Here is a 24,560-nt window from a genome sequence, read left to right as displayed (position 1 = left end):
TATTTCCTCTTTCCCCTCACCTATAGATTCTGTTTTGCAGACTATAAAGCTTTGTGGGTGAAAAATAAAATCAGTCAGCTTGATCAGACATACTGTCTTGCTGTCCATTCTTTGTGTCTCTTGTCCCCCATTCTCTCCTAGGTTGGTCGCGACCCCTGTTGACTGTCCTGCTGGACGGGACAGTCAGAGAATGGCAGAACAGGTTGGACAAGTCTGGCCAAGCTTGCAGCATGTTTCTGGGTCTGTGGCTGCCCTAAGGCGGACTTTGTCAATCAATAGGCCTTGGAAAGATCTTCTCAACCCTGGAGCAATGAAACCAACAATCTTTTCAGAACTACCAAAACCACTCAAGTAACTTCCTTGGGACAGTCTTCCCCACAACAGGGCTTCTGAGGTGCCATCAAATGACTGGCCCTCTTCACCTGGTGCTAAGGTAGTTTGACAGCAAGCTGTGGTTCTGTCACCTTCCTCCAGAAAAGAAAAAAAATTGAAACATTGGTCCCACCCACCTTCCATCATACCTGACCCTCCCCATCCTAGTCAGAGGCCCACATGGGTGTGTATCCCTCTCAACTATAAAAAAACATTGAGAAAAAAAAAACTTTCTTTTTGTTATTCTTTGATTTTAAAGAAAAATTTTGATGATGTTTACATAGTTGGTTAACCTTTCTCTTGCTAAGGTGTTCAAGTTTAAGTAATGAATTTAATGGCTATCTTTTTTTTTAAAAAAAATAATTGTATTTGAAAGGCAGAGACATACTGAGATGTGTTCACTCCTTAAATGCCTTGCAACAGGCAGGGCTGGGTCGGGCTGAAGCCAAGAACCCACGACACAATCTAAATAGCCCATGTGGGAGACAGGGATCCTAGTAACATCATCAGCTGCTTTCAAGGATGTATGTTAACAGGAAGCTGGATCCAAAGTGGAGGAGGTGGGACTCCATCCATGCGTTCCAACATAATGTGGACGTCCTAAACAGCATCTTATCTGAGGTGCCCAACATACACTGATTACCTTTCTTTAGAAAAAAAAAATCACTCATTTAGGACAACATACTTTTTCTCTTTCCTCTCCCATTTGAATCATGAAACTCCATCCGTTTCTTTGTTACTAAATAATGTTGAAGGCAAATTCCTTGACAAAGAGTGTTGGAGCAGCTAATTAGAGAGACAGAGCTAAGGAAGAATCTGAGTGAATCTGCCATTTTACCTCTGATGTCCCTGAAATTTTGACTTCAAGAATGGACTTTGGATCTATGCACATTACTCAGCTCTTTTGCCCTTAATTGGTTCAGGGATGGGTAGCAAAGCCAAATCCAGGAGAATTAGCATGTGACCTCCCTCTGTCCAATAGGAGCAAAACACAGAGCTTTGATGGCTGGATGAAAACAAGGTGTGGATGTTGTGAAACACAGAGCCTTTTCATTTTCATTTTGAGATGATTGTACATTCACATACAATTTTGAGATACAAGAGACCTTAGTACATGGTTCACTGGTTTCTCCCAACAATAGCACATTGTATGAGCATAATACATTATCACAACCTGGAAGTTGACTTTTACATAATTTATAACATTTTCACAATTTTCACACCCATTCATGTCTTTAGTTCTATGCAATTTACTTGTGTGTAGACATCATGTGAACAAAACCAAGTCAAGATAGAGAATGGTTCCCTTGGAAGAGCCCTCAGGCCACCCTTCAGTCAGCCAGATGCCTTCTTAACTATGATAATTGATACTCTGCTCTTTAGGGAAACAGCAGTGTCATTTCAAGAATGCTACACATGTAACCACACAAATTGTAGTTTTTTTGTGACTAGCTTCCTTCTCCCAGCATCATTTCCTTGAATCCATCCAAGTTGTTTCAGTGGTTTATTCACTTTTAGTATTGCATGATACAAATTTGCCACAATTTAACTTAAGTTCTCCATCAAGGACATTTGGGTTGTTTCCAGGCATGACTACTATGAGTAATGCTTCATGCAAATTTTTATGTGAACAAGCATTTTAATTTTTCTGGGATACATATCCAAGAACAGACACAACTGAGACTCAAAACAGCAGCTATTCATAAAAAGAGATATTTCCTCATAATTGAATATAAAGTAACATCCCAAAGACAACCAAGTGAAGCCAAGACAGTTCCTGAATAAACTGGTTTATTGCAGAGCACATATAAGCAGATAAATAAACATCTTTTAAAAAGGAATGTAGGGTCCCAGCATGGTGGCCTAGTGGCTAAGACCTTGCCCATATGCTGGGAACACATATGGGTGCCGGTTCTAATCCTGGCAGCTCCACTTCCCATCCAGCTCCCTGATTGTGGCCTGGGAAAGCAGTCGAGAACAGCCCAATGCTTTGGGACCCTACACCCGTGTGGGAAACCCAGAAGAAGTTCCTGGCTGCTGGCTCCGGATTGGAAGAGCACCGTTGCGCTCACCTGGGGAATGAATTATCGGACGAAAGATATTCCTCTCTGTCTGTCCTCCTCTGTGTATATCTGACTTTGTAACAAAAATAAGTAAATCTTTAAAAAAAAAAAAAAAAAAGGAATGTAGAAAAGGATAGGTAAAATGAGGTAAAAAGAAAGTTAGTTGAGCATATAGTGTCAGTAAACCAGCAAACACTAGGCCTCCACGGAGATTTTCAAATTGACTGGAAAAACTGTTCCTTCAAGGTGATGTTCAACAGGTCCACTTAAGCCGACAACAATGAAGTCAAGGTCTTTCTCTCCAGCTGAGTGACCAGCAGCTGAGTGACCACTCACTGAGTTGAGAGGTGTCCCAAACAGCAGCCTGAAGTTACTATGACTTATTGCCTTAGCAGGTGCACCAGCCTAGTTTCCAGATATCAACCATAGAGGAAAATGTTCAAGACCCAAATCATGTCTTTTGCATAGCACCACACAGTGTTACTGTGGCTTATCAGTCAGGCAATGTGAAGTGGCCTGCTCACTATCAGCCAGCTGCTTGGCTCAGAGCTTTTGTCACAGAAAGAGCTTAAAATGGAGACAGGGCTGTCCAAGCACAGGCAGCTTAGTTTAAAAATTGTTTATTTAATCTCATAAGAACCATAACAGCAAAACACCCACTACAAAAAACTGTTCAAAGGTATGTTTTAGTGAAAAAGGGCATTTGATTTTTAATTTTACGTAATCTAAGTTATCCATGCGTGGCCTCTGGGTTGGGAAGGGTCATGTTAAGACACATTCTGCATGATTTCAAAATACATTATAATTATTTTAGAGCTTATTTACTTTTTTATTGGAAAGGCAGGTTTACAGGAAGGAGAGAAAGACAGAAAGATCTTCCATCCGAAGGTCCACTTTTTTCATGGCTGCATCACTGGAGCCATGCTGATCTGAAGTCAGGAGCCAAGGGCTTCTTCAGGGTCTCCCATGTGGGTGCAGGGTCCCAAGGCTTTGGACCATCCCCCACTGCTTCCCCAGTCACAACTAGGGAGCCAGATGGGAAGTGGAGCATCTGAGACACGAACTGGTGCCCATATGGGATCCCAGCGCTTGAAAGGGCAGTATTAGTCAACTGACTCACAGCACTGAGCTCTAAAAATATGTAAGATGAGGTCCTTTTTTTTTTTTTTGGCCAATTTATTTGTAATTTAAAGCTTTGCAGTGATCTAGAATATATTTTAAGAAGCGATGGGCAGGCACAGTGGATTAAGAAGCTGCTTGTATGCCATATGGGTGCTGATTTGTCTCCCAGCTGCTCCACTTCTGATCCAGCTCTCTGCTTATGGCCTGGGAAAGCAGCAGGTGACCACCCAGGTCCTTGGGTCCCTGCACCCACATGGGGGACCTGGAAAAAGCTCACCTCCTCATGCAAGCCTGCCCCTGTCCTGGTGGTTGTGGCTATCTGGAGAGCAAACCAGCAGATGGAAGGCCTCTCTTTCTCAGTTAACCCTTTCCAATAAATAAGCAATTCTTAGAGAAAAGAGATGGAGTCTTTCAGTTTTCCGCGATCATTTATGAAATGTTCAGAGCCAAGCTGCAATTTTTCCTCCTTGTTATACCAATTCTTTTTTGGTATATTTTCCAGTATTTTGGTGTATTTTCTAAGTTCTAATATGTCCAACCAACCTGTCAGCTTACTTTAAGCACTGCAGCTTTGTGTCAATCCTGTTATTATTATTATTGGGCATATGAGAAGAGAGTCTGCATAAACAGGTTAGGCTAACTAGGATCTCAACATAGTGTGGCTTAGTTCACGTTCTCTACCTTTTCTCGGGAATGGGTTAGTTTTTAGGGTCCAGAATGTCAAGGACTGGATTGGCACATCCTCAGGGGGTTGGCACATCCACTCAGCCCCCTGGGCACCGTCTTGCATGAGTAAGAAGCCTGCAGCTTCTAGCACCCTGAATGTGCCCATAGTGGTCTGACCTGGAATGCTAAGTAGGGTCGGCCCAGTTAGTATCTGGATGGGAGACGCCGGGGGTGAGTCCTTCTCAAGGGCTGCTCTGGAAGCAGAGGCCTCACTGCTGAGACGCAAGAACTGTAGCTGAGAACTATTCATTGGATAGCAGCAAACACCTGGTCAGGGCTGAGGGGGTGATGCCAGAGCTGGAACTGTCCTGGACGCTAGAACAGACCCTGGGTCTCCATCCGAACTTATGCAAGGAAGGAGTGGTTTTAGGTTTTACTCCCAAATAAGCACCCTCCTGCTGACATCTCTGCCCTACGGAAATAGTTACCGGTCCATGTTAAACCCATTTCACCTCTCCTCTCCCCAAACAAAACAAAATTGTGAGCCCCTGTAAATTGGGGTTTGCTGACTAACGTGCGTCACATACCGGATGCAGCAACCCCACCCCCTGACCTCAAGGTCTGTACTTCCCAACCCTACACACAAAGCCAGCTGAGGCCTGAGCGCCGCGGGGAAACCAAAGAAACAAAAGAGCAGCGGGGGCAGGCCGGGCGGCTGCGGAAACGGGGAGGCGGGCCTGGATGCACCCTGTCACGGCACCAGCGACCCATTCCGAGCTCTCGTGCCGGCACGTCCCGCCCCGAGGCGGCTGACCAAGCTACGGCGCGCCGTGCGTGAGGAAAAAGCCAGGCCCGCAGGCTCCCAAACCGCGTCGGGCTGCAGGAGCCCGGGCCAAGCCCCGCCCCGCCGAGCCGCCTCTTCCGCTCGCGCCGGGGTGGGGTCGACGCGGCCTCCCCGATCCGCTCGGACGCGGCCACGTTGCCTTACTCGCCCGTCGGCTCCTTGTCCCCTTGGGATCCAGCCCGGCGGTTCCGCACTCCTGGCCCCCGCAGCAGGGCCGCCGCGCACGATCCGGCGGCTGCGGCGTCCCCGCTTCCGCTCAGCGGGGCGCGGCGGGGTGGGGAGCGGCCCGGCCCGCCCCGAGCCTCCCGCCCCGAGCCTCCAGCGCGCCGGGCGCGTCAGGGATCCGGCCCCGAGAGGCGCCGCCCTCCGCCCGCCCCGCCGGCCTCCCCTCGCCTCCTGGGAGCTGCGAACCGGAGAGCGCGCCCGGCACCTGGGCTCGGCGCAGGGCTCGGTGCCGCGGGCCCATGCCCGTGCGCTCTCTCAGGCCCTCGCCATGGCCTCCGCGAGCGTGGCCGAGTGCCTGCAGCAGGAGACCACCTGCCCTGTGTGCCTGCAGTATTTCGTCGAGCCCATGATGCTCGACTGCGGACACAACATCTGTTGCGCGTGCCTCGCCCGCTGCTGGGGCACGGCTGAGACCAACGTGTCGTGCCCGCAGTGCCGAGAGACCTTCCCGCAGCGGCACATGCGGCCCAACCGGCACCTGGCCAATGTGACCCAGCTGGTGAAGCAGCTGCGCACCGAGCGGCCGTCCGGGCCCGGCGGCGAGATGGGCGTGTGCGAGAAGCACCGCGAGCCCCTGAAGCTGTACTGCGAGGAGGACCAGATGCCCATCTGCGTGGTGTGCGACCGCTCCCGCGAGCACCGCGGCCACAGCGTGCTGCCGCTCGAAGAGGCGGTGGAGGGCTTCAAGGTGAGGGCCACCTCCATCCCACCCCACCCACCCAAGCGCGCGCGCGGCGGGGAGGGGGGCAGGCGTGCAAGACGGACAAAGGGAGGAGGGAGCCAAAAGGGGCTTCCCCCCTTTTTTCCTGCCTAGAAAATGGCTGAGCCGGACGTGTGGTTCACAGCCGTCATTTCCTCCCTGTGCGCTCCTGAGCCTCAGCACTCAGATTTGGAGGAAAACCTGTAGCTGGTGAGGAAGCCAGAAGCCCCCCGCCCATCCCCCGCTCCAGTCCCCGTCAGTCCCTGCGTTTCCCTCATCACTGACACCTTGTGCATAAAGAGCCCCCTCCTCCAGTGGGGGCTGTGGAGACCCCCAGGCCTGACAGCAGCAGAGGCGTGCATGGCCAACTTACTCCGCGCAGGCTGCGCTGAGAATTGGTTGTATGCCCAGCAATCAGACGCCTTTCACTCAGTCCGTCAGCGACTTTCCCAGTACTTCCTGTATCCCGTCCTGTTCTAGAAGCTCATGGAAAAGAGTGCATTTCTTGGCTGCTTGAGTAAGCCACGCTTCCGAGGCCCAGGAGATAACACAGGTATCGTGATGAGGGAATGAGTTGTGCAGAGCTTATTGCAATCTGTTGAGCAGACCCGGATAGCAGAAACAATAACTTGGAAGCAAAGTATCCGGAGTAGGACAGTCTTAAGGAGACGTTCAGGGCGTCCATGATGTCGTCTGTTTTGTGTCTTGTAGGACTACAGGACAATATGGCGAGTGTTCCCATTTAAACGTGACAGCATTCGTGCAGTCAATGATTATGGAGTTTCCAGTTAACAGCATTCCACCTGCTCTGGTGGCAGCTGTCGGATAGGCAGGAAAATGAGAGAAGATAATTCATTTATCTCAGTGTGCCTCTGTGGCCTACACCGTAGGCTTTAACTTTCTTGGGCTAGTCACCTTTGTGCTAAAGTGGATAGATGACTTGCCGTTTAAGAAGGGCACACATTGCCCAAGGAGAGACGGTGGTGGTATGCTGTGTGGATTTGGGGTCTGTGACCACGCAAGAACCAGAGACCTGGCATCAGAAGAGTGGGTTCTGGATGTGGTAAGCAGAACAGCCATGCTTGTGCTGAGTAAGGCCTGTGTAACTTTGCCTTTTTTTTTTTTTTCTCAGGAACAAATCCAGAACCAGCTGGACCATCTCAAAAGAGTCAAAGACTTGAAAAAGAGGCGCCGGGCACAGGGGGAACAAGCACGAGCTGAACTCTTGGTAAGGGCTTTTGGAATTTGCGGATCATTGTGTTTTGACTGGTCAGTCCCTCTGATGGTCAAGCCAGGTCTTGTTGAGTTGCGTTCCTCAGAACTGGAGTTGCAGGTACAGCAGCCCCATGTGCCCGGGAAGACTCACCTGGAGAACCGAGGGATTCCCTTTTATGGAGAAGAGGGAGCTGCTGTGGTTGCAAGTCACAGAAATCCCCCACAGCGATCAAGTTTCGCTTGCTGGCCGCGTGTGGACTAGCCCTGATCCTTGATGGCGTGGAGCGGGGTGATCTTGAGCCCCGTTAGCTTGTGTCCTACCCATGGGTGCTGCTGCTCGATGTGGGCGAGCCACCCTGGTGGCCTCTCTCTGGAGTAACAGTTCATCCATTCTGAATTCTTTGACCAGTCTTTCAAGGCTTTGGCAGGGACCTGATGGGCTAATTCTGACATGGATATTTGGGAATTTTGTTTTTGAAAAACGGAATGTACAAAGTTTCATAATATAGGCTCACCTGTTCCACAACTTAAGCATTTATCATGTTTTTTGAATGAATAAAAGATCGTGAACATCTACCCTTTAGAGGTATCTGAAAAGCAGAGTCCTACACTGGTAGTGTCTGGAATCGGCTTGTGAGGAAGTGTGTCAGTCCTAGCCGGGGTATGGTGAAGTTCTAAACCAGGGGACTCAAGCCTGTGATGTCCTTAGATCGTACCACTTGCTCTGCCCACACAGTCAGCTGACACTGCAGTTCTTACTCCAGAAGGATTTTTGTGGCTGAAGCCTCCTCTTGTTGGGCCTGAGCGATCTTGAGTCATTAAGTACAGCACCGGGTCTCCTGTGGGGGGATTGTCGAAGAGGAAAGACAGCCTTTCTCTGAACTCAGGCCACCTGGACATGCCTGTTGATCTGACACTAGCCATTTGCTTAACATCATGCAGCGTCTGGGCTTTGTGGAATGGATGGGTTGAGGTGGGGTAGCAGGGAGACCAGTGTTGTGGTGTAGTGGGTAAAGCCACATCCTGCAGGGCAGGTTGGACAAGACTTGTGGATCTCCAGCAAGGCTAGTATTGCCTTTTGCTTTTCAGAAGAGTTGTGTGGATGTTTCTTTGGTCTTTATTCTAGGAAATCAGGTGACCCGGAAGGGTAGGGTGAGGAATGCTATGCATTATGCAACCCAACAGCAGTGTCCTGGCCGAGAATCCCCTTTGAGAAACACTAATATTTAAGGTTTCCTTCAGCTTTAGTTTTCTGTTTTTGAGATTCTATTTCCTGGCTTATCTTTGAAAAGATTTATTCAGCTGAGAGAAGGATTTATAGAGAAAGGGGTGGGAGTATGTACTAAGTTGTACAGAGAGTGCCTAGTGTCAGGGTGGCTAGAGGGGTGGTCAGCGGGGGAAGTGTCTCGGCAGGATGTGAATTCAGAATATGTGTTTAGCTTTGGGGGCACCATGGGTCCCTTTAAGCTAATCAGTTCTGATGTGTCGTCTCACAGGGAGCTGCATCCAGTATGTAAGTGAATAGGTATGGTTGTGTTTCAATAAAACTTGTTTGATTCCTTTGGAGCCATCTGCTGCCCGTTTGCTTAGAGCAGACCTCTAAGCTCTCTCTGACAGTACCGTGAGAGGTGGAGAAGGAAGAGGGGCTGTGATCAGTGAAGCTCCGAGAGGAAACTGGGACTGTCCCCTCCCCTCCAGCCAGGGAGCTGGGGTACCTGTAAAGGCCCTGTCCTGGAGGGATGGAACGTGGGCCTGAGGAAGCTGCTCAGCAAACCTGTGATGAATTTTCCCAAATCCTCCACCTCAGGGCGTGTGTGTTTCTAACCTGGTATTTCCCTGTGTGAAAATTATTGTCTCAATTGCAATAAAGTTCTTGCCCCCTAGCCTCCTAAGCAAGGTGTGGCCTGATCTCTTTCCTGGTGTCCTCCCTCCACACTTGTTTGCCCCAGCCAGACAAACCGCTTCCCTGCTTTTCACACTCTGGTGTCATTTACTCTTCCCGGAAAGCCTTGCACCTGTGTGCTAAACTCCTGTTCTCCTTTTTTTTTTTTTCCAATTTTTATTTTTGAAATTTATTGTACAGTTTTGTATAGTCTGGGATATCCCTCCCCCCCACCCCCAATTTCCACCCCATGATTGATTTTTCCCATAAAGTCACAATTCTTCATAAGGAGTTACAATTCCATCAGTTGGCTGTATAAGTGTCCCCCTGCGTTGCTGGTACAGACAATGTCAGACAGTCCATCATCCCATTGTCTAGGTATATCCAACACTTTCCTTGGGGGTCTATCTTTTGTTTGGAAGCAGAGATGCATGTTGCATTGTGTCTTCACATCTGGATATGGTAGTCTCTATTCCACCACTATACATTCCAATTTGCATGATGGATTCCTTATTAGAGAGAACATGGTATTTCTCTTTTTCTGGCTGACTTATTTCACTGAGCATAATGGTCTCTACTTGGAACCATCTAGTTGCAAATGGTACAATTCATTCTTTTTAATGGCTGAATAATATTCCATGGAGCAGATGTACCACAGTTTAAGCACTCTTCTTTGGAAGGACATCTGGGTTGTTTCTATGTCTTTGCTATTATAGATTGTGCTGCTGTAAATATAGGATTACAGATCCCCTTCTCACATGTAGCTTTAGTTTCATTTGGATATGTTCCTAGAGTGGGATAGCTGGGTCCTGTGCCTCTTCTCACATGGTTTGTACATTGCTTTTGTGAAGACTGTACCACTTTCCCACCATGGACTATTAACCTATTTAAAAAAACCTGATTTTCAAATGTACAATTTCCTTTTTTTTTAGTTTTAACGCAAGATTTATTAGAAAAGCTGAGAAGAGAAGACTCCCGTCCTAGTGACGGGAGGGGGTTTTGAGACAGAAAGGACCCTCACCCCCTGCCATAGTGTCAAGAGGAAAAGGACCCCAGTGCTCTGCCATAGTGGCAGGAAGACAAGAACCCCTCCTTTTTTGTTTTTTAAGATTTACTTATTTTTATTGGAAAGGCAGATTTACAGAGAGGAAAATCAGAAAGATCTTCCATCTGCTGGCTTACTCCCCACATGGCTGCAAAGGCTGGAAAAGAGCTGATCCGAAGCCAGGAGTCGGGAGCTTCTTCTGGGTCTCCCACATGCAGGGGCAGGGTCCCAAGGCTTTGGGCCATTCTCTACTGCTTTCCTAGGCCACAAGCAGGGAGCTTGGTGGAAAGTAGAACAGCCAGGATACCGACTGGTGCCCATATGGGATCTCAGTGCTTGTATGGAGAGAATTAACCAATTGGGCCATCACCTCAAGCCTTCAAATGTACACTTTCTTTTTCTTTTCTTTTTTCAAATTTATTTATTTTTATTGTAAAGTCAGATAAACAGAGAGGAGGAGCGATAGAGAGGAAGATCTTCCATCTGATGATTCATTCCCCAAGCAACTGCAATGATGCAGAACTGCTCTGATCCAAAGCCAGGAGCCTGGGCCCAGTTCCCTGGACTAGTAGCTAAAGTCCTTGCCTTGAACATGCCTGGATCCCATAAGGGTGCTGGTTCTAATCCCAGCAGCCATGCTGCCCATCCAACTTCCTGCTTGTGGCCTGGGAGAAAGCAGTGGAGGACAGCCCAGGACCTTGGGACCCTGCACCCATGTGGGAGACCCAGAAGAAGTTCCTGGCTCTAAGCAGGGAGCTGGAAGGGAAGTGGGGCTGCCGGGATTAGAACCGGCACCCATATGTGATCCCGGCAGGTTCAAGGCGAGGACTTTAGCCGCTAGGCCACACCTCCAGGCCCTGCTTTTTGTTTTTTAAAGATTTATTTCTTTTATTACAAAGTCAGATATACAGAGAGGAGGAGAGACAGAGAGGAAGATCTTCTGCCCGATGATTCACTCCCCAAGTGATCGTAACAGCTGGTGCTGTACCGATCCGAAGCCGGGAACCAGGAACCTTTTCTGGGTCTCCCACGCGGGTGCAGCGTCCCAAAGCTTTGGGCCGTCCTCGACTGCTTTCCCAGGCCACAAGCAGGAAGCTGGATGGGAAGTGGGGTCGCCAGTATTAGAATCGGTGCCCATAGGGGATCCTGGTGTGTTCAAGGCGAGGAATTTAACCACTACACTATCACACCAGCCACGATTCAAGGGTTCTTTATTGTTCTTTGCCAACTTTCCAAGATCTTTCTTGTGGTCCTTGTAAAGTTTGGGGAGAAACGTCAAAATAGTGACTTTGCTAGGATGTCAGGCAGAAAGGCTGTCTCCTGGTCTTTAATTGACTGTCCCATGAGCTATGTGTGTCTCATGAGTATTAACTTGACTGAGCTCCATAGGGTCAGGAACTGCCGTAACAATCCCTGGGGCAACTCTTTCCAGGACATCCTGTAGCTAATCACTGAGCACCAGAAGTAGTGAGCGAATGAACACTGTGGTGTTTTAGTGTCCTAGGACAAAATGATGAGTTCTCTGAATGCATGGTCGCGGGGGATGGGAAGGGATCCAGCAGTGGGCTTCCCCTCTCTTTACTGACATCTCTGTCACCCGCCAGAGCCTGACCCAGATGGAGAGGGAGAAGATCGTGTGGGAGTTTGAGCAGCTGTATCACTCCTTGAAGGAGCATGAGTACCGGCTCCTGGCACGCCTGGAGGAGCTAGACCTGGCCATCTACAACAGCATCAATGGTGCCATCACCCAGTTCTCCTGCAACATCTCCCACCTCAGCAGCCTGATTGCCCAGCTGGAAGAGAAGCAGCAGCAGCCCACCAGGGAGCTCTTGCAGGTCAGGCACAGAGAGTGCTGCCCAAGTGGCTCCCACGACAAAGAGTCTCCCTCCTTTGCCAAGTAGGACCCAGGCCCTGTCTCCTTGTGAATGCTTCAGGGGTAGCGAGGGCTTGCCAAGCGCTGCATTCGCAAGTTAAAAGCAAAACGTGTGCACTAGAGGTTGCGATTGCCGTATCTTAGACCAGTTCAAAGCATCATCTCACGGGAGGATTAAAAGGTGATACTGTGTCCAGGTCTGCCTTATACTGATAAGTGCTTCTTATCGTAGTTGTGACTTTTCTATGGTGACCTCATTTGCTCTTTTTCTTAAAAAGGAAAAAAAAACATTTTTAACTGGAAAGTCAGATACAGAGAGGAGGACAGAGAGCGATGAAGATCTTCCATCTGTTGATTTACTCCCCAAGTGGCTGGAACGGCCAGAGCTGAGCCAGCCAGGAGCCTCTTCCAGGTCTCCCACATGGGTACAGGGTCCCAAAGCTTTGGGCCACCCTGAACAGCTTTCCCAGGCTACAAGGATGGAGCTGGAAGGGAGGCAAGACTGCCAGGAGACAAACCAGCACCCATATGGGATCCTGGTGTGTGCAAGGCGAGGACTTTAGCCTCTAGGGCTGCACCTGGCCGATCAGGAGCCAGGAGCAGCTTCCAGGTCTCCCATGCAGGTGCAGGGTCTCACTGCTTTGAGCCATCCTCTATTGCTCTCCCAGGCCAAAAGCAAGGAGCTGGATGGGAAATGGAGTAGCTAAAGACACGAGCTGGTACCCATGTGGTTTTCTTGGTTTATGTATCTGAAAAAGACGAGGGAGAGATAAATCTTCTGTCGGCTGACTTACTCCTTGAATGGTGCACTGGCCGGCTTTGGGCCAAGCCAAGCCACAACCCTGGAACTCCCTGTGAATCTCATACAGAAGTGCAGGCTGGTCAGCCAGGTGCCTTTGTAATAGGAAGAAATCCCCACTATATGACTTCTTGTGCCCTGCCACCTCCCAACTTTAATTAGGTCATTTGGGGGAGAGAATCAGTGCTTCTAAGGTGCCGGAGTAGCATTAGCAGGAAACTTAAATTAGAAGCAGAACGTGGTACTCAAGTCTACAACTCACATGTGAAATACAGGTATCCCAAAGGAGAGAGATTACTTTTTAAGGGCAGAGTTATAGAGAGATGAGGAGAAATAGAGGCCTTTCATTTGCTCCCCAGATGGCTACAAGAGCCAGGGCTGGGCTATTCCAGCCAAAGCCAGGGTCCTCCTGCCAGTCTCATGTGGGTGGCAGGTGCCCAAGCACTTGGGCAATAGTCTGCTGCTTTCCCAGGTGCTTTAGCAGGGAGGGGAATTGAAAGTGAAGCAGCTGGGACTCAAACCAACACACAGTAGGCAGCAGCTTAAGCCACGGTTGCCACTATTCCCGTCCCCAGTCCCCTGCCCCAAGCAGCATCTTAACCACTGCACCAAATTCCTGTCCCTGGCTCCTCTCACTTGGCATACATTCTTCAAGGTTTATTAACCATATTGCAGTGTGTATCAGTATTTCATGTTTTCTGTCTTTTTTTTCCCCCCTTGGAAAGTGAGATTTACAGAGAGAAGGAAAATGAGAAAGATCTTCCATCCACAGGTTCATTTGCTACGTGGGTGCAGTGGCCAGAACTGAGCCAATTGAAAGCCAGGAACCAGGAGCTTCCTCTGCGTCTCCCACATGAGTGCAGGGTTCCAAGGCCATCCTCTGCTCCTTTCCCTAGCTACAAGCAGGGAGCTGGAAGGGAAGTGGAGCAGTCAGGACACAAATGAGCAGGCATATGGGATCCCGGTGACTGCAAAGCGAGGATTAGCCACTAGGCTACCGTGCAGGTCCCATTTCATGTCTTTCTTTGCCTAAATCATATCCCTTTAACCATAATACACAAGCTAAACTGTAAATGAATGAATCTGTAAGTCCATAGTAATAAGTAGGGGAAATATTTCCTTTCAGTAGAATGTCAGTAAAATAGTACAGAAGGAAATTTGAAGCTAGAAAATGATGGTTCAACAGCCATCGTAGTAACACTTGAGACAATAGTTTTTGTTTTAAATATTTATTCATTTTGAAGGAGTTTTGACGAGAGACGGAGAGATTAGTGGTGTCTTACATCTGCTGGTTCGCTTTCCAGATATTTGCAAGTGCCAATGATATGCCAGGACAAAACCAGAAGCCAGGAGTTTTACCACTTCAACATGAATTACAGGAACCCAAACACTGGAACTGCTTTGTTCAGGCCATTAGCAGGGACCTGGATCAGAAGTGGAGCCACCGGCACATGCACTGGTACCATGTGGTATGCTGCTGTTGGCAGCAGTGCTGGCACTGCAGACAAGTGTTGTTAATGAATGTTCGAGAAACGTTTGGTAATTGGTAGTGTACCTATAACCACTCACTAATTACAAGAGGTAAAATAACAACAGTACAAGGATCCAAACCGGTATCACAAATGTGGGGCATGTTGGTGTCATGTCACTTTAAAGGACACAACGTTTACTGGTCAGAGGTGGTGCGGTCTTGTGTCCATTGTCATGGTTCCCAGAGTGCCCTGCTGATGCACCTGGGCAGTCAGTGGGGGGCAGTCAGTGGGAGGCGCCCCAGGGACTTGTGCTGTGATGCTTTCTGGCCTCAATTGTGGCCATTTGGGGAGCGAGCTAGTGGATGCAAGATCGTTCTTTGTGTCTTTTTCTCCCTGCAACAATCTGAGTCTAATCATGAGGGAGATATCTGACAAACTTACACCTTAAACAATGCTGTGAAAGAGGAGTCAGTACTGAGGGACTGTTGCAGACATCATAACTAAATGTAGCTAGTAATTCTAGATTCCCCTGTGGGTGGGTGGTATATTTGTAAACAACATTAAGAAAGTGATTGAAGTGTGGGCCACTGGTTGGATAGGTGTCTGTGTGTAATTTCTTGAATTTGATGACTAATGTGGTTATGTGAAGAAATGTAGTTGTTCTTAGGAACTACACATAGAAGTATAAAGTGGTACTATAAACAATCACCTCTTCTGAAAATAAGTGTGGCACATATATCAAAGGGGAGAGAAAAAAATAAATTTTAGGTGCCTGGCACAGTAGCCTAGCAGCTAAACTTGCCTTGCATGTGCTAGGATCCCATATGGATACTGGTTCTAATCCCAGCAGACATGCTTCCCGACTAGCTCCTTGGCTGTGGCCTGGGAAAGCAGTGGAGGACAGCCCAGGACCTTGGGACCCTGCACCCATGTGGGGGACCTGGAAGAAGTTCCTGGATCCTGGCTTCGGATCAGCATAGCATCGGCCATTGCACTCACTTGGGGAATGAATCAATGAACGAAAGATCTTCTCTGTCTTCCTTTCCGTATATCTGACTTTCCAATAAAAATAATACCATAAGTCTTTTTTTTTTTAAGATTTATTTTTCTTACACAGTAGGGGGAATGCTAGGATAGCGTATGCTTCCCCGTTTTCTCTGTCTGGCTTTTAGCTGCTTGCACTGATCTTTGTCTTGTAGCTTTTCCTGGGGGCCATCCCATAGTTGCATTTTCAAAGACCATGCATGAAAGATGACTGATGTTACGATGGCCTTTGATGGTTCTGCTTTTCCTTTCTTTTGCAGGACATCGGGGACACACTGAGCAGGTACAGTTCCCTCTCCCCTTAGTGTAAAATCAAGCTCAGGAAGACTGTTTTCCTCATGTTTGTTCATCCTGAAAGGAACCCAGTGGCCGAGACAGATACAAAACCGACATACCTGCTTATCCCGGAAGAGAGTCACTAGTGTGTAAGGAACTAGGTGAACCAGAGCTCTTCTCGGTAAACCTTGGGAATTACTGGCAGACTGATGAATGAGGCGGTGCCAGTGTTTTAACAGAGTGGGTACCTTTCCATGCAGTGTGGGGACTCAGGCCGAGTTCAAGGTTCAGCTATTGTTTCCTATATATTTCAGAAATTTTTCTGCTTTTGTTCTATCGTTTTTATTTTATAATAGAAGAAATACAAAGTAAGTAGGATATACCGGACTTGAAGTTATATGATTACTCGTGAGCCACTGGATTCTGGTTCTTATTTCCATTATTTTTCTACCATCAAGTGGCAAGTAGGAAAAAGCTCCTTGGGAGTTGGGATATGATCACACAGGGAAAGCTTCGAAAGGGGTGAGAAGCCAGGACAGTGCTGTGTTTGCAGAATGGAAGGTGAAGGCAAATGGAATACAATGTTTAGTACAAGAGTGCCAACAGAGGTGGAGGCTGGCTTTGAGGAAAATGGGCTTCCCAGTTGGTTAAAAGCCTGTATGGTAGAAATCCTCCAAGAGAAGATGTAGATGAACTATGTGAGAACATTTCAGGAGATAGGGAAGACCTCGTAGATGAGGTGGGCTGGCTTGCAGGTTTGTGTCAGTAGAATCATGCTGATGGAAGTCAAGTTCTTGAGGGTCCTGGTCCCCAGGATGGATCTATGTTAAGAGTATATTTGACTCCCAGTCAGATGACCCAAGAAAATACCACCTTTGCCTACTGCCTTTTGATGCCCATCTATTTCTGACCTAACATAAGAAGGTAGATTGTTTGGAATCTAGTGGATAATTTAGGATTAGATATGGCAATAGGAGATAAGAACACCAAAATTTCATTGGCTTTAGGCCTAAATGTAGCACAAGGTTTTGTTGCCATGTGAGAATGTACAGGTAACGCCTGGGGCTGGTGTGTTGGCTCCAGTGATTCACGGACTCCGGATGTTTTCCGCTTTGCTCTTGTACCATCTCGAAGGTACATCCCTCCTGCATCCCTGGCTGGCTGCTGGAACACCAGCTTGGGGAAGATGTCATATCACATTCTGTTTTCAGACAGACTTCTCAAAATACCAAGATACTTCTTAGCCACCCATTGGCCAGAATTTAGCAGCAGGTCATATCTAACTACAACAAAGACTGGATATGTATAAGCCATAAAATTGGAGAAACCGGAGAATTTTTTTTTTCCCCAGAGATTGTGAAATTGGTCTGTTGACCCTCGGGGAGTGCATTATCTCTCTGTAGATTGTATTTGGATTGTGGGGATTCTGGATAATTACCTACCATAAATAACAAGGAGTAGGTCATAGATTCTAGTACTTTGTGGTAAGGTCAGCCCGTAACTTAATTCAGCAAATGTGTTTTTGAGGAATTGCTGCTAGGATGTCCATGGGCTTGGATCCATGGGGGAACTGACAGTGAGTAAGGGTTCTTCCTTCCCTGATCGAGGGGATCAGAGTCCAGGAAAAGCTGTAGGGATTGGTTTGAACAACTCCATCCATATAGCTCAGTTTAAGCCCAGGACCATCTGAACCCCGGAAGATTGTGGCTTGGGGGAAGGGATTCATGTGTGTGTGTTTTAATTTAGGGCTGAAAGAATCCGGATCCCTGAACCTTGGATCACACCTCCAGATCTGCAAGAGAAAATCCACATTTTTGCCCAAAAATGTCTGTTCTTGACGGAAAGTCTGAAGCAGTTCACAGGTAATATGAGGGGAGGGATTATGAGGGGAAATGGATTTATATTGTAAATATTTATGTAATGTCTGAAAGGAAATATTTTCCAACCAGAGAGAGTAGCATGCAAATTCACACTTTTCGTTTTCTCTCCTTAGAAAAAATGCAGTCAGATATGGAGAAAATCCAAGGTAAGTTCATGTATTTGCTGTGATTTTTGATGTTGACATTTCCTGGAAAGCAGTGCCTTCTGTACTATAATCCTTAGGGAATGAGACCAGCGAGGTGCCAGTCAGCCTGACCTGATAGCTTGCTAGCTTGCATTCTTTTTTTTTTTTTTTTTAATTTTTCAATTAATAGCTTCTTGTTCTAATTTGAAATCTGGTAACTGTTCAGTCATTCTTCAGTCTGTCTTGATGAAGGAGAAAATAGGCAATCCAGAGATTTAATTCTGAATTTGATTTATTCTTAAATTGTTTTTGATTAGGGAAAAAAATGAACAGAAACTGTCCTAATCACATTTCCCTTGAGGCAGTGCGTCTCGTGGTTTGGTGAATTCCTGCTGTTTGTGGCCAGAGGTGCCATCCCAGACGGGAGGACTCGGGCAGCCCTGTCAGCACTACCAGCAGAGTTGTTAGGAGTGAGCACTGGCAGTTTGGACAGCCTGCGCTGTCTACACCCAGTTCCACCACTTCATCAAGATTGTTTTTTTCCAGTATTTTATGTATTTTTTTTTTTTTTGAAAGACACAGTTACAAAGAAAGAGGGGTCTTCCATCCACTGGTTCACTCCCTAAATATTGACAATGTCTGGGTCTGACCAGAGAAGCCAAGAACCAGTAGCATCAGCAGGGTATCCCATGTGGATGCAGAGGATCAAAAACTGCGGCCATTTTCTGCTGGTTTCCCGGGCCATTAGCAGGGAACTTGGATCCTACGTAGAGCAGTCAGGACTTGAACTGGTCACTGTGTGGAATGCTAATGTTGGCAGCAGTTTAACCCACAGTGCCACAATGTTGGCCCCTTACCAAAGATCTTACAGTGGAACTTTCTAAATGACGAAAATAATAGTTATAAGGTTGTAAACTAAGATTAGGCACCATTTCTGAAGCCTTTAGAATGGAGCCTGACACACTAAAATATTCTGGGCAATTAGGAGACACTTTCACATCTAAAATTTTCTACTCGTGAGCCATGTTTAGTAGTTGGCTAGGCTGGTTAGTAAAATCCTTACATATATGTAACTCCTTTTCTTATTGTAAATGGTAAAGCCTCCTAATCCTTGATAATTTCTTGTATTATGTGTGCTGAATCCTTGTTGGCATTGCATCTTGTCGGATGTGTATGGTCATTTGGCATCTAGCAGCATAGATGTAGGAGACCCTTTTGTGTCCTCCACAAGGGAGACATGGCTGGAGACAGTTACGACACTAGGTAATGCCGGAAGCGAAACAATCAGACATGGCCTGCTTCCCTCTCTGCAGCCTTGTGGTCTGGGCTTAGTTTGACCCAACGTTCTGGCCATCCCAGGCGTGTGGCTATCCTTTCAATGAAGTTGCCAGCCCCTCTCTCCTTTCAGTCTCTTGGCTGAATGATGGAGTCATAATTTAGATGTGGAAGTCAGCGCACGGCTCACAGTGGGAGTTCTGGAGGTCTTGGTGGAGACCTCTACCTTGGGATTACTAAGCAAAGCTCCTGGTGTTAACCTGCTTCCTGGAAATACTCCTGTGACTTCTGTAACTGCTTTTCTCTTTTCTTTCAGAACTCAGAGAGGCTCAGTTATACTCAGGTAAGTAATGGAAGACAAACTGTTGGGAATAATGACATCCCTATGCGTCTCTCTGCTAATGTGAATGATTTCAAAGTGTCCCAAATGTGGATTCCTTCAGGTTTCATGTGTAAAAATCATCAAAAACCCACTGGTTTCTCATAGTATCTTTGCCTCCTGAAATGCCTCAGAACTAAAGCCATGGGAAGAAATTAGTCTGAGATGTCAAAAAAGGTTAGAATGGAAGCCTCTACTTCCTAAAACAAACAGCCTTCCCAGCCTTCCCAGCCTCGGGGCAGCAAGCAGCTGGCCACAGGCAGGGCTGACTGAGCTCAGCTCTCAGTGCCAGACGCAGCCTGGAAGCCTTAGCCCAGCCCATCACTTCACCTCAGGGAAATGGTCACATGCTCCCTTCCTTGCCAGCCACTTTCACCCCAGAATCAGAGAAAGCCTGCAAATCCACAGTCCTAGAGGTTCCTCAACTGGAAGTACATACTTTCTGTGGTTACGCAGCTGTCGTCTTGTGGAAGGCTTCACGGAGAGAAGGGATGAGTCCGTGCACTCAAACCCACCGGCTGTGACCCGTATTTAAGTCTGAGTCCCTTGCTCACCTTCTGCACTGTCTAGCCTTGTGCTGGATATTTTAGAGGAAGGCAGACAGCCCCTTTGTGTTTGGAGTTTTCATGGTCTGGTGGAAGGTATGAAGTGTACCCGGGACATGGGAAAGAGATAGGCAGCTGTTGGGAACAGATTGTTCAACCACGAATGAAGGATCTGGGGTTCTTGCTCGCTTCTGCCAGGTCCTCCACTGAACCGTGGTGGGAGTCACTTGGCCTCCCTGGGCTTTGTGCTCTGGAGACACAGTAGTTGGCAGACTTCTCCAGAACAAGAGGCAAAGAGCAAGTGAGCGCACTTATCCGGGCTTTCACGTACTAAATGCTTGTCCCAGGAGATGTGACGTAGGTAATGTGAAGAATAGAACAGTGAGGGCTGGCTGAGAGCTCCGAGGTAGACACAGACGTTAGACGAGAAACGGAGTTTGGGCGTGCAGAGTAAAGATTTGATAGAATAAATAAGCACGTAAAAGAATGACTTGAAAGGGGGACACCTTGGTACCTACTCCTGATCACTTATCTACATTTCTCAGATCCCAAGTCTGAAAGCCAAAAGCTTTCCCATTATTTGCTATTAAGTTCAGTCTGGTAGCAACAGCTGTGCTTAGGCTGGTCTGCAGAGAGGCTTTTTCCTGGGGGAGGAAGCACTAATGTTTCATGGCTGCCTGTCTAAAATCTGTGATATTCTGAATTCTGCAACACTGTCGGTTTCACAGAAAAGTGATTTACAGACATGTAAGAAAACCTCAAATTCAGACTATACTGGATATTGTGGGTTAGGATGTAAAAGAAAGGGAATGCAGGTAAAATTTCAATATTCAATATATGCTTATTAAGAGGTAACTAGTTATTCCAAGGAAAAGAAAAAACTCATAGTAACAAGGAAAGAGTTTTTTTAGCTCACTTCCCAGATTTCTACAATAGCCAGAGCTAGGAGAGGCTGAGAGCCAAAAACTCAATCCAGGCCTCCCACGTGGTGGCAAGAACCTGGTCCCTGAGCCTTCATTCCTGTGCTTGCAGGAAGCTGGAACCGGGAGTAGGAGTTGACTGCTGATCACAGGTGCTGCCTGTGGGACCTGGGTACCTGCACCAGGGTCTTGGGCACTAAACACCCCCTCTTAAGCAGTAATTCTTTTTTTTTTAAAGATTTATTTATTTTTATTGGAAAGTCAGATATATACAGAGGAGGAGAGACAGAGAGGAAGCTCTTCCGTCCGATGGTTCACTCCCCAAGTGAGCACAACGGCTGGAGCTAAGCCGATCTGGAGCCAGGAGCTCGTTCGGGTCTCCCACGCGGGTGCAGGGTCCCAAGGCCTTGGGCTGTCCTCGACTGCTTTCCTGGGCCACAAGCAGGGAGCTGGATGGGAAGTGGAGCAGCTAGGAATAGAATTGGCATCCATATGGGATCCCAGACGTGCAATGCGAGGACTTTAACCACTATACTATAGCACCAGGCCCAAGCAGTAATTCTTAAGTGTGGATTTTAGGATTTATTTCACCATACATGAATGCAGCTTCTTGTGGGGAGCTTTGCAGGAAGGTGTGAAAGGCTGCCGAGTGGTTCTCCTGGCCCTCGGGCTGACCATGCCTCTGTGTCTCTGCAGTGGATGTGACTCTGGACCCGGACACGGCCTACCCCAGCCTGATCCTCTCCGATAACCTGCGGCAAGTGCGTTACAGCTACCTTCAGCAGGACCTGCCCGACAACCCTGAACGATTCAACCTGTTCCCCTGTGTCCTGGGCTCTCCATGCTTCATCGCTGGGAGACATTATTGGGAGGTAGAAGTGGGAGACAAAGCCAAGTGGACCATAGGTGTCTGCGAAGACTCAGTATGCAGAAAAGGTGGCGTGACCTCGGCTCCCCAGAATGGCTTCTGGGCAGTGTCACTGTGGTATGGGAAAGAATACTGGGCTCTCACTTCCCCCATGACTGCCCTTCCCCTCCGGACCCCCCTCCAGCGGGTGGGGATCTTCTTGGACTATGATGCTGGGGAGGTGTCCTTCTACAACGTGACAGAGAGGTGTCACACCTTCACTTTCTCTCACGCTACCTTCTGTGGTCCTGTCCGGCCCTACTTCAGTCTGAGTTATTCGGGTGGGAAGAGTGCAGCTCCTCTGATCATCTGTCCCATGAGTGGGATTGATGGCTTTTCTGGCCATGTTGGGAATCATGGGCATTCTATGGAGACTTCTCCTTGAGGACGTGAACTTAGGCTATAAGGGTTCTTGGCCATAATCTGGTCCCAGGCACAAGACGTCTTGTTGCCTTGCCACTTCCTGTCCGTCACTCCAGGTATTCTCACCATTTTCCACCCCCTTGCCAATGGGAGATAGGATGTCCATGTTCTTACCATCCTTTCTCTTCCCCTGGAAATTTTGAGAAGTATCAAGAGTTCTCCTCCCCACCAAAATAAATAAAAACCAGAGTGTACCTCTGGTGGTTCATCCTTTTTGCTTTTACACACTACTGGAAGCGATCCCGATGTGGGGAGTCTCTGGCTTTGCAGGGCCGTCCGAGACAGGCATGCCCTCCTGGGTCAGCCACGAAGAGTGACCGAGGTTTTCTGCTATTATTTCTGGACTGGAGCTTTTCCCTAAAAACTTGGATGGAACGTCAAGGCCCAGTGAACATGGCCACCTGTGTTCATTTTATTCCCTTGGAAGAGTACCTCAAGCCCCGATTTCCCCATCCATCATAATTTGATTAACTCAGTTAACGCGGCCTGTGTGTGTTTTGATTAGTCAGTTATTTTTAAATTATGGTGGGAAAACGCCTCCAGCTGTATTATGAGATGATGTTCTAATCACTGTCTCCGAGTCTTTTCTAAGGGATTCATCCACTTCCTTTATTCTACTGGAAGGGGAATCCTGGTGCTGGATACACATCATCCAGGATGATTTCTGCCCAACACGTGTCTGCTGTCTCTAGGCCCCCCTCCCAACTCACACGTATGGATTGGCGGGCACAGGGCAGCCCTGGAAGGGTGCTGGGGAAGTACTTCAGGGATTCATTGACCTCTGCCTCCTTCTCTCCATCTCCTCTGGGCGATGGGAGGATTGACCTTTCGGATGCGCATACCTTTGAGACAGCTCCAGCCCCCTGACTGTAGGATCATGCCACATTCTAGAATGATAGGGCAGATCGCTCTGAACGAGCCCCCTTGCTGGTCCTTCTCTTCGGGTACATGCCTCTCTGTTTAAAAATAAAGTGAATATGGATGTTTACAGTGTTGTCATTTTCTGGGTCTTGGTAAGTCTCAGTTCATAGATAATTGGGGTGGGGTGGGGTTGGGTGTGTGTGGAAATGGTAGTGATTTTCCATATAAATCCAGAATTCCATTCTGCCGAGTATTTTTGCTTCTAACTGAATAATAAAATGACTTTCTAATTATTGAGAAAGTAATGTTGGATATCCTTTAATTTCACTGAAAAAGTGTTTTTTTTCTTTGTTGGTTTGTTTTGTTTTGTGGTTGGCAATGAAACGACCCAAACCTTTCTTCCAGAACCCACCAGGCATTTGGATACCATCACCATGTGCTGAGGGAGGAAGTGCCATACTGAAAGAATACCCCTCTTTCTAGGTTAGAAGCTTTTCCGCTTGAGAACCTGGGCTTAGAAACCAAGACCCTGTGGGCTGTATGTTGCAGTGTGCCACACTGAGGTTCCATAACGGAGAGCATGGGTTGGTGGTCACATGTCCCAATTTTAGATGTTACAGGGGAAATAGAAGCAGGGGCTTGTAGAAAGGGCCTTCTGGGGCCAGTGTTGTGGCATGGTGAGTTAAGCTGCTGCTGCAATACCAGCATCCCATATGGTTGCTGGTTTGAGAGTCAGCTGCTCCACTTCAGTTCCCTGCTAATACACTCCTAGGACCCCTGCATCCACCTGGGGAGACCGGAAGGATGGAGCTCCTGGCTTTGGCCTGGCCTTCTCTGGTTCTTGTGGCTCTTTGGGGAGTGAACCAGTAGTTGCTCTCTAACTTTCAAATATATATTGTTTTATTATTGGAAAGGCTATACAGAGAAAGATCTTGATTCACTCCCCAGGTGGCCTTAGCAGCTGGAGCTGATCTGATCTGAAACTAGGGACCAGGAGCCTTTTAGGGGTCTCATGCAGGTGCAGGGTCCAAGGCCTTCCTTGACTGCATTCCCATGCCACAAGCAGGGAGCTGGAGAGAAAGTGGAGCAGTTGGGATATGAATCAGCACCCATATGGGATCGCAGCAGATGCAAGGCAAGGATTTAGCCACTAGGCCCTCATACCAGGCACTCAAAACAACTTTTTAAAAGGGGGCTTCCAGGAGGCTGAGGAGCTTTTTCTGAGTACACCAAGATAACAATATCTTTCAGAACATATACACATGTATGTAATGTGCTATGAAGTGTGTACACTGATGTTACAGTTGAGAAAACTAAACCAGGGAGGATAATTATCCACAGTGCAAAGCTAGGATTTTTTTTTTAAAGATTTATTTTTATTACAAAGTCAGACATACCGAGATTCACTCCCCAATTGAGCACAATGGTCGGAGCTGAGCCAACTCAAAACCAGGAGCCAGGAACTTCCTCCAGGTCTACCACATGGGTGCAGGGTCCCAAAGCTTTGGCTGTCCTTGACTGCTTTCCCAGGCCACAAGCAGGGAGCTGGATGGGAAGTGGAGCTGCTGGGATTAGAACCGGCGTCCATATGGGATCCCGGCACATTCATGGCGAGGACTTGAGCCACTAGACCACACTGCTGGGCCC

At 47.8% G+C, this 24,560-nt stretch overlaps 1 protein-coding gene across 2 annotated transcripts; it reads left to right on the top strand.

The window, feature by feature from the left end:
* The first annotated feature begins 5,080 nt into the window (after nucleotides 1-5,080).
* On the top strand, nucleotides 5,081-23,040 carry LOC121147711 (zinc finger protein RFP). Of its 2 annotated transcripts, none has more exons than XM_040967617.1 (8): nucleotides 5,081-5,980; nucleotides 7,125-7,220; nucleotides 11,739-11,969; nucleotides 15,583-15,605; nucleotides 17,345-17,460; nucleotides 17,592-17,624; nucleotides 19,195-19,221; nucleotides 21,419-23,040. In XM_040967617.1, the coding sequence occupies exons 1-8, from the start codon at nucleotides 5,561-5,563 to the stop codon at nucleotides 22,012-22,014; spliced, it is 1,542 nt and encodes a 513-aa protein (XP_040823551.1). In that variant the 5' UTR covers nucleotides 5,081-5,560; the 3' UTR covers nucleotides 22,015-23,040. The 2 variants fall into 2 exon arrangements, with proteins under 2 accessions (XP_040823551.1, XP_040823552.1); XM_040967618.1 differs by having other exon boundaries at nucleotides 5,459-5,980; nucleotides 11,739-11,960; nucleotides 15,574-15,605.
* Nucleotides 23,041-24,560: the final 1,520 nt, after the last annotated feature.

This window comes from Ochotona curzoniae, unplaced genomic scaffold (genome assembly GCF_017591425.1).
Source record: "Ochotona curzoniae isolate NIBS_2020 unplaced genomic scaffold, NIBS_Ocur_1.0 scaffold_461, whole genome shotgun sequence".
Taxonomy (NCBI): Eukaryota; Metazoa; Chordata; class Mammalia; order Lagomorpha; family Ochotonidae; genus Ochotona; species Ochotona curzoniae.
This window is presented reverse-complemented; position numbering and strand designations above follow the sequence as displayed.